The 9,635-nt window shown below is 42.7% G+C and overlaps 1 protein-coding gene across 1 annotated transcript; it reads left to right on the top strand.

The window, feature by feature from the left end:
* The first annotated feature begins 397 nt into the window (after positions 1 to 397).
* Positions 398 to 8,899, top strand: LOC133891778 (serine/threonine-protein kinase haspin homolog). Its single transcript, XM_062332525.1, has 15 exons — positions 398 to 587; positions 686 to 794; positions 915 to 995; positions 3,969 to 4,068; positions 4,148 to 4,704; positions 4,794 to 4,917; positions 4,988 to 5,103; positions 5,349 to 5,460; positions 5,573 to 5,665; positions 5,754 to 5,815; positions 6,297 to 6,439; positions 7,247 to 7,317; positions 7,397 to 7,449; positions 8,352 to 8,421; positions 8,504 to 8,899. The coding sequence occupies exons 1-15, from the start codon at positions 572 to 574 to the stop codon at positions 8,651 to 8,653; spliced, it is 1,857 nt and encodes a 618-aa protein (XP_062188509.1). The 5' UTR covers positions 398 to 571; the 3' UTR covers positions 8,654 to 8,899.
* Positions 8,900 to 9,635: the final 736 nt, after the last annotated feature.

Here is a 9,635-nt window from a genome sequence, read left to right as displayed (position 1 = left end):
ACTAGATGGAAGGATGATAACTTTATTTTTTAAAATATATCATCCGTTGGAAGGAAGACATGTGCAGATTTATATTATTTTTTCAAACAAACACATATAATTGCTAAATTAAAAAAAATTAAATTATAAAAATAAAAAATCGAGTGCCCGGCCCAAGCCTCCTACCGAGCCCACTAGACAAGTGACCGCTGATATTTTTATATTTTATTTTTAAATAAAGTATATAAAAATATAAGTATTGGTTTTAAAAAAATGCAGATGCAGATTCCTGTCACCGTTGCAAATTTTCAAACGCATGTATATATTTACAATTTTTTATTTAAAAAATATATTAAAAAAAAGGCTACCGCACCGACCGCTCCGCTCGTATTCGGTCTTCCCCTCCTCGGCGTCGCCATTTCAAGTTTCCAACGGCCGCACAATCCGACTCGCACTCCACGTTCGATTTCAAACTCCACCGCCTCGTCGCCACCACCTCCTTCCATCCCCAACACCACGCAGGCTCCGCTCCATTCACACACTCTTCGCCTCCTCCTCTCCCCATCTCCCCTCCCACTCCCGCCAAGCCCCCATGGCGTCTCGAGAAGGTACGACGACTCCCAATCCCCGGCAGGGACATCGCGCCGCCGCCCACTACCATTACCACTACCACTAACCCGCTTCCCCCGGCCTCTCCTTCGCGCAGGCGACCCATGGTCGGAGATTGTGACCAGTGGCGGGGCCCGGCCCCACATTGGCGTCGTGTACGGTCGGCGCCGGGTCCAGGAGCCGTCCAGCCGGAGGAACCTGGAGACGTAAGGGCTCCTAGCCGCTGCCGTCGCCGATCGTTCGGCGGTTGGTTCTAGTTTTTGTGGTTTTAGGATTTGGCCCTGCTGTGTTTGCCTGATTGGGTGATGCGTTTTCGGTTCGTGCAGGAGAGGCAGCTTCAGCGGCGAGCAGCGGCCGAGCTTCGCGCCGAGCAAGCGGACCAGCTGGAATCGGTCGCTCTCCATCAGGTGCGCCTATCTTCGATTTTTTAACTCACAAATCTGTCCTTGTGATGCACAGATCCTATTCTCGCCACTTTGGTTCCATATACAGTAGTAGGCTGGAATTAGAGCTGTTTGCAACATTATGTAACATTCTGGGTGGAGAGAGATTGAGGGTCAGAGAAGAGAGGAGAGAAGAGGCTTTGAATCCACCAAATACATCCACTTGAGAGTGAAACTGTTGTAGATTTAGAGCCTCTCTAACCTTCTTGGCTCTTACCTCTTCGTATTTGGCTTTTTCTCATAGAGGGTTGCTCATCTTCAAAGCTCTTCTTCAGTTAAGTTGAGGTGCAATCTCGGTAGATGATTAATTTGAAGGGTCAAATGTTGTTCTATTGAGCTGAAATTTTGAAAACATGTTGAGGACTCGTTAAATTATTTTTCTATCAAGTCTCATGCAATTTAGATCAGTATTTTTTAAGATAATAGGAGTAACTAAGAAGAGAAGTGGACAGAAACGACCCTGCTTTGTTTTATCTCTCTCTTGTTAGCTCTCGTGAAAAAATGGTGATGTTGGGGATCCGGTTCCTCTGACTGTAACAATTTTGCTGTACGCCTGTATCATCAAAATATTGTCCATCCACGCAGGATCGAACGACTCACACGATATTGAAGTCACCGTGACTTCAATACCAGTGTTTGACCAGCTCTAGGGTGGAGTTGGGAGTTGGAGTCCTACGAAACAGGGCCTAGATATTCTAGAAAAAACTCCTTATACCTATTGTTTAATAGGAGTGATTTTTAAAGTGTTCGAAACCAACTTATTTTTTCTATCACGATCCTAGGTCCTTGATCAGGTGCCAACCACATCAGCCCATAAGTAGTTGCTTGCTCTCTTCTTTAAAAATTAATCTTAGCCATTGATTATGATCAAAAGCAATGGCTTACAAGCACTTGTCTTGTGCCTATTATTAGGTTCTTTATCGCCTTCATTTGGTCTGATATGGATACGCTTCAATAGTGTGTGAGTGCGCGTGCAGCAGGGGAGTGGTTGCGGTTCAACCCATGCACATCTCTATCGTTTTGCTGCAACTTGTACTTTGGTATATACTTAGTTTAAACACTGAGGTATCCAGAATTGTAACAAGCTGATGATGGGCATGGCCTCCCAACAAGTGTTGTGCAAGTTAGACACAGATGTTTTACTGGTACTACGAAATTCTACAAATAGTTGTGCAATGCTATCTTGCATTTATGGTAGAAACCTAGAAATTACTTCTTAAAAAAGCTTTCTTTACCTTTACAAATAAATATGGTGTTGGGACCGAAATCCCAGACAAGGTGGACCTTCGCTTACGGAAATGCCGAAGGGTCCTCGCGGTGACACGTGCTTGGGATAGAACTGTTTCGATTCACCCCTTGGATACAGTATGACCCTATTTATAGCCTGTACTCGACCACTCCAGACGTGGTTTACAGTAAAGCGGGCCCCGCTATCCAGTCGTGGTCTTCGGCTCCGGAAATCCACCGAAGTCTCCTCCACTCAGTCGCCGCGAGCTGGCCTTCGGCTCCAGGTCGAAGACCATCTGCTAACTTCGCCCACTCCAGTCAATCAGAACCATTGGCATGGACTTCGGCTTTCGGTCGAAGGCTCGCCACCACCTTCGCCGACACGGGAAGCCGGGACTGCGGGCACGCCTACATCCTTCGACCGATGGTACTTCGCGATCTTCACTACCTTCACCTGCAGTCCCTGAAACGAACATGCAGTGACAAGCAGGTGGACCTTCCAGCAGACTTCGAGCTATCCTCCAAAAGGGGGTGGCTGGAGATCATCCCCAACACATGGAAAGAGCACCTGAATTTTCTTTGAGGAAGTTCTATTTCTTATTGAAGACTCTCTGAAGGCTTGGTGTGCATCCCAGCGAAGGGGTTTGATTGACTAAGTTCATCAGAGAAGCAGCAGAAATCAAGCCCTTTGAATGCCTTGTCATGCGATTGGGGTTTTTCTTTTTCCCTTCTTTCTTTTGCATTCCCTTCCTTCCCCTTTTGTTCCTTTTATTTAATTTTTAAAATAAATAAATTTCTGTGTTTCTCTTTTCCTTTTTTCTGTTGTAGAAATGAATAAGTGGATTTTGGCAATTGTTAATCTGGACCTTGAGCCACCACTTTATTGCATTTTTTAGGTTCCTTACTAATAAGTAATTTTGTAATCATTAGCTTTACTTACAATGGTGCACAAATCAATGCTCCTTATGGTATTTGTTTGGGAATTTGGAGTGCCATTTGTTCTGAACTAATTTTTCGACCTGAAACTTGACGTCTTTTAGATTGCTTTGCTCTATAGGTGCCTCAAATTACCGGTTCTGTATTACGCATCTTTGTTTATTTATGCTACTATACACATTTCTTAGAGTTAATTTAGTTGAAAAGGTAAAAAAATCCATTACATTATCCTTTCTATTTACTCAAAATAAATAGATCTTATATCTATGATCTTTATGCTTGTATCATTTATTTGGACCTCCATTTATCCTAAAATGTTATTTGTCCCACTACTTAACTAATAATCAGATTAAGTAGCATCATTTTAGCAAGTAAATGGACCCTAAGTGGCATTAATAGCAAGGTCATAGAACTTTCTAACTCAGATTCAAGTTAACTATCCAAATGGAGTAACCTAGCAAGTCTAAATTGAATGCAATTATCTTCTCTCTGGAAGTTGACATACCCTGTGAAAACACGTACATCTTAGGCTCAAGAGATACTATAGCTAATTGTATTACAAAAAATTGAATGCAATTATCTTCTCTCTGGAAGTTGACGTGCCCTGTCATTCTCGAGGGAAATTGTGAGGGGTGCAAGAGTTCAATATACTTTCTACGATTAATCTTATCCCTATCATATGTGGAGATTTGACCCATTAAGTATGAATTTTGGCAAGTTGTAGCGGCATTATATGACCCATTAAGCTTCTAATGTTGTTTTGGTGAAAGACAGAGGACGGGAAAGCATCTTTGTTGCTCCTGGTACAAATCTTCAGCCTCAACAGAAACCCTGCCGAGCACTGAAACGACCACCAAAACCGGGCAACCGAGTGGTGAGTCTAATATTTCTGCAGGCATATTTGCTGATGTAGTTGAAGTAGTTTGCTTTGTTAAGGTTGCCACCGTTTACAGAAAAAAACTTTGGGTGGCCCTCCCGATTTGAGAAAGGAGAAGGCATATTTTGAAGAAGTAGATGCTTTCGAGCTGATCGAAGAAAGCCCTTCTCCCAATAACTTTGGTACATGGGCCAGAGGAATGGAGCAGAATCACATTGATCATGATCTGCCTGCAATACTGGAGAGGTGGAAAATTTCCAAGCTTGCAAGACGCGCATCATCTGAGCCCTTGTTTGACATCATGGAGACGCCAATTGTACCATCAGTCCTCAGTAACAGCAGTACATCTAATAGTTTATTTAACAACAGTTATAGAACCCCTGAAAAGGATAGAAGATCAGGGACACACCCTACGGGAAGGGCAATCCCTCCAGGATACACTGATAAAAGTTTAAAGAGCACTACAGAAGAAACCAGCATCATTACATCATTCGGAAAATTGAATATTAAGGAAGAACCCGTTGAAGCCAGCATTCCATGGAGTGGTGCAGCTCTGACGGCTTTTGAGCAGCTCCTCATTGTTTGCAGGCAGTCTGCACCAGTTACACTGGCAGAAGTTTTTTCTGCTTATTGGTAGGTGTATCAACCCTCCAACATAAATATTATTTTTTTGGACAGTTTTGTGGTTCGTTATTACTTAATGAAGACGTTCGTGAAAATAGCGAGCTAGGCAGCATCAAGAAGCTTGGTGAAGGAACATACGGGGAGGCCTACCGGGCTGGAAGGACCGTATGCAAAGTGGTTCCTTTTGACGGAGACTTGTTGGTCAATGGAGAAACCCAAAAGGTTTATTTCATTAATTTATGTTTTCCACTCTGTAGTTTTCTGGTACTCATGAGAAGGTTCTGTTTTGTAGAGATCGGAGGAAGTACTTGAGGAAGTCTTACTTTCTCTAACGCTTAATAATCTGAGATCAGACCGGTGCGATAATGAGAAAGAATATTCATGTGATGGCTTCATTGAAACGAAAGAGTATGTGCTTTTCATCATCTTTGCAGTGGGAAAAATACATAGATAAAATTTAACTGTAAATGTAGCATGTATGAAGAATTTTTATGTTTTCAAAGTTTGCATCACATTGTTTCTAGAAATTTTGCTAAATTATTAAGCCTGGCACGCCTACCGAGAATTTTGATCCTGTTTGGACAAAAGTAGTGCATACTGCATAACAGTAAATACCCTAGTTTGAGTGCTTCTCAAGTTCATGTATCTTGCAGCTTTCGGGTTTGTCGGGGAGCATATGACCCTTCTCTGATTAGTGCTTGGGAAGACTATGATACCAAACGTGGATCTGAAAATGATCATCCAAAGGACTTTACAAGTGGACAGGTAAGTCCTCATTTCAGATAAACAAAATATCATTATGCCATTGTGGTGGAGCATCAGAGGCGGACCATGTCTGTTGATTATCTATTTCTTACATAAGTAACTTTTATTTCAGTGCTATATTGTCTTTGTGCTAGCTGATGGTGGCACTGACCTTGAAAGTTTTGCTTTCGTCGACTACAATGAGGCTCGCAGTTTACTTGTTCAAGTATGCACCAGGCATTTCCTAAGTTTATACGAATGCGACCTCAGCTACAAAGTTTTTCAGATAACTATATTTCATTCTATTGACGCAGGTTACTGCTTCCTTGGCAGTAGCTGAAAGTGCTTGTGAATTCGAACATCGAGATTTACACTGGTTTGTCCTCTCATCACAGCTTTGCTTGATTAATGTCTTTAACCTAGATTCTCCGAGTCAATAACACATAATCTAGCCTGAATGGGGTATTTTATTTTTCCCTTTGCAATTATGTGAGGGGGATTAAGTACAAGAAAATGGGACCAGTCTATGTGTGCTGTTATTTATATGATGCAAAACAAGGGCCAGTCTGGGTCAGTTTTTCCCTGACATAATCCCAGCCTCTCAATTTTATAGTGAAAACAGCATTTGGATTTACGATAAATCAAGAAAATACATCTCATACTTGAGTGCATTAACTTTCACAGCCTAGTTCTATTGTGAAATGCCGAGACTGTTTGTGTCATTAGAGCTAGAAAAAAGAATTGGTGCCAATTCTAGGTAGTGGTAGATTTAGCCATTTAGGAGTGGAGAGCCGAGAGCGCGGCTTGCTATGGGCTGCTCATATGTTACTTACCACCATAATGTGTCTGCATGGCAGGGGAAACATTCTTTTGACTCAAGATGAAACTCCAGACACCAATCATACAGCAAGCTTCACTCTTCAAGGGAAGAGGATGCGTGCAAGAACTTTTGGTTTGAATGTCTCCATAATTGATTTCACCCTTTCTCGGATCAACACAGGTGCCCCCTTTGAATTTTAGTTCAGAATTATTTGTGCTTATTAACAGACTAAGTTTTTCAATTTTGCATTGAATTTCACCGCTCTGCAGTTTGAATGTCGAAATGGAACAATATTCCTATAATTATTTAACTGTTTTAGTGAGATCGGTGCTTTCTTATCTTTGTGACAATTATACAACAGTTTTTGACACAAAAAAAAGGAAATTGCTGCAACTGGTAGAAGGGAATTACGGATACTTGGTGTCCTAATTGGATCAAAGAAATCCCCTAAAGCTAGATGTGGTAATCTTCTACCTTCTCCAAGTACTTGTAAAATCGGTGGACATCAGCGCCGAATCTGAGACTCGAAGTCTCGAACTCTAATAAGTTGGGTGCACACCCAGCCTCCTAGCCATCCGGCCATAGGCCGGCTTCCTCCAAGTATGTTAACTTCTAGCCCTTCATGGAGAACAGGACAGTAGAGAACCCTTTGTAGATGATGACAAGGCAAGATATTTTTAATACAGAATAGCTGTCACTTTTCGCTCTTAATGTGTAGCACTTTTTGTCTGCTTCATGAGTTGAATCCATGAAGGGAGTTGGTGGGCAAATATGGTAACAACCGACGAGGTAGCTTCATGAAACATTTAAAGTTGGCACCTCACACAGTCCATGTCGCACAATCAGCTTTAACCACCTTTTGAAACTATTTGTTTCATAGAGCAAAAGTGATTGTGGGTCGTTTGAAGAACATGCTGTCATACTGTACCTTTTTGCTCCTCTTATGTCCCTTTGATAATTTTTGTTCTTTGCAATGTTATTCTCCAGGGGATGCCATTCTCTTTCTTGACCTGTCTGCGGACCCAGCATTATTTCAAGGGGAAAAAGGAGATAAGCAGGTTTTCATATGCTCAACACTAGAGTAGCGTGTTAAAACACTTTGAGGTTTTGTAACGTATATGGATCTCGTGTATGCAGGCAGAAACCTATCGAAGAATGAAAGAGATCACCCAGGAATACTGGGAAGGCAGGTAAATGATATTTATGACAGCACGGAGTTCTCTTTTATTACACACGCCACGTTTAGGTTCCCTTCACTTGCAAAAATTACTTGTGCATGATTAACTAAGCTGTCCCCAAGTTCGATAAATAGACTAAAATGCTCATAATAAATGATTAGGATTTAATAATTAAGAATTAAGAATTTACTAAAAAATACAATATATCTTGAAGATAGAACGTCATTGTACACGTGTCCTTTATCCGATATGTTAGGTTTCATAATCGTTATGGGGTAAATAAGGTGTGTGTCAATATTCCAGGCAGTTCATCGTGTTTTACACAAAAACCATCCCCAGATTAGAAAAAAATCTTTCATTCAAGAAGGTTACACTTAGAGATTCCGAGTACGGTACGTCTCTCCGACTCGACTATATAAGGTGCAAAGGGGTTACATCTAGGAGGGAGGAGGAAGAGAAAGGGAAGTGGGGTTGGAAGTCAAAAGACAAATAAGCAATATGAAGCAAGCTTGGTCGGATAGAAGCAAAAACAACTCATTGAGATACACAACAGATTTGAGCCATGATTATATTATCCGACGATAGCTTTAGGATTTGGATATGAGAGAACTCATCGAGATCCTTCAGATTGGATCTAGACATCCTCTATTGTAATTGTCTTCTCCTGAGATTAATAGAGGCAGAATATGATGTAGGGCTATCATCATAAGAGATGTCTGAACTTGTATAAACTCTCATATCCTACTCTTCGATACGCACAATTGATGACCAAATATCCTTACTTTAAATAAGATTTGCATAATTGACTTTATCAATCGTCGACGCTAAGGAATGTCAAATGAGCTAGCCATTACTTTTCATCTGCAAAACATAATGCCATGATCGGTCCTGATTCTGTACTTGTTGTATTGCAGCTTCCCAAAGACAAACGTCGTATGGCTAATTTACCTTGTAGATATGGTACTACAGAAGATGAAACCCCTTGTGAGTTCATCTTTCCTCTTAACTTTTCAATCCTTACTGATTTACCTACCACCATTTCTAAGTTTGTGAACACTTCCGCTAGGCGCTTGGCGCCAAAGTCGACCGGGAGCTTCGCTCGTTCAAGAAACGACTGGCATCGTACGAATCTGCTAGAGATTGCCTCGTCGATCCCTTTTTAAGTGATCTACTGTTGGACGAGGATGCGCAGCTCTCTCCAATGCCGTCTCTGTAGCCGGATATGTGAACTGGCAAGCCGGAATGCAGAAGACTTAAGGTTTAGGGTTGGGGTTTATCAGTTTATGCGACCACTAATCATCTCACGTATGTGTTATCTAGAACAGATCAAACACAGGCTCGTACCAGGGGTGTGAAAGAGAGCTTGCTGTTGTCCGGGCGCCTTTTGTAACTAGCGTGTAATTTATCACGTTGCTCCTTGCCGGGTTCTTGTGTTTCTGAAGTCTACGTTTATTATATGGTCTGCCGGAAACCTGGAATGATCTTGTCTCGATCAGCGGCGTCTATAGCCCTGCCAAGTTGCCATCTGATAGCCCTGCCGTCTTACTGCGGTCGGCCAACTAATTCCCTGTACTAGTCGCCTGCCCCACTCCGGCCGCCGGCGAGCGCCGTGGCGACTCCAACGCCACCCTTCGCCGTGCGCGTCCGCACCCACGCCTTGTTCCGGCGTTTGGCGTGAAGCCGACACTGATCATGTGTAGCGAACCAGCACACGTTGCCACCTAGACATGAACTACAGGCATCGTCCAGCGTCCGGCCGGTCTGCTGCATCGCGTAGGCCAGGACGCAGCAGGAACGCACCGTGTCTGCCGACCGAGCCTGCTTTGGTCAGCAGCCAGTCTCCCTCCCAGGTCCCAGCACGCAACAGCCATGCGCGCCGCCCGTGAACGGTGAACCTATGGACTTTCCAACTCCAAGGTTGCACCGAGCCGGCAGGGGCGCCCCGCCATATCTCGCTAAACGCTAGCGCGGGCGAGTCAGCCACTACAGCTGCTGGGTGCTTTACACGGAGCTTCAGCTTCGAGATACATATATAATTTAAAGTTTATAAAATAAAATAAAATTATTTCATTATCTATTTTTAATCCATAATAATAATAAAATATCTAAATCAAAGCTCACAATATATTTATAGCTTAGCTCTAAAAAAAAATTTAGCCGCGGGTTTTAGCATGACGCGAATGCCTGGCACCCCCCCG

The sequence above is a fragment of the Phragmites australis genome, chromosome 14, assembly GCF_958298935.1.
Source record: "Phragmites australis chromosome 14, lpPhrAust1.1, whole genome shotgun sequence".
In the NCBI taxonomy this organism is placed as follows: Eukaryota; Viridiplantae; Streptophyta; class Magnoliopsida; order Poales; family Poaceae; genus Phragmites; species Phragmites australis.
This window is presented reverse-complemented; position numbering and strand designations above follow the sequence as displayed.

Excerpts from the sequence above, each read along its gene's own strand:
- LOC133891778 (XM_062332525.1), top strand. Across the intron at positions 5,104-5,348 it reads GGCTTCATTGAAACGAAAGA|CTTTCGGGTTTGTCGGGGAG; the intron begins GTATGTGCTTTT and ends TGTATCTTGCAG. Across the intron at positions 5,666-5,753 it reads CTCGCAGTTTACTTGTTCAA|GTTACTGCTTCCTTGGCAGT; the intron begins GTATGCACCAGG and ends CTATTGACGCAG.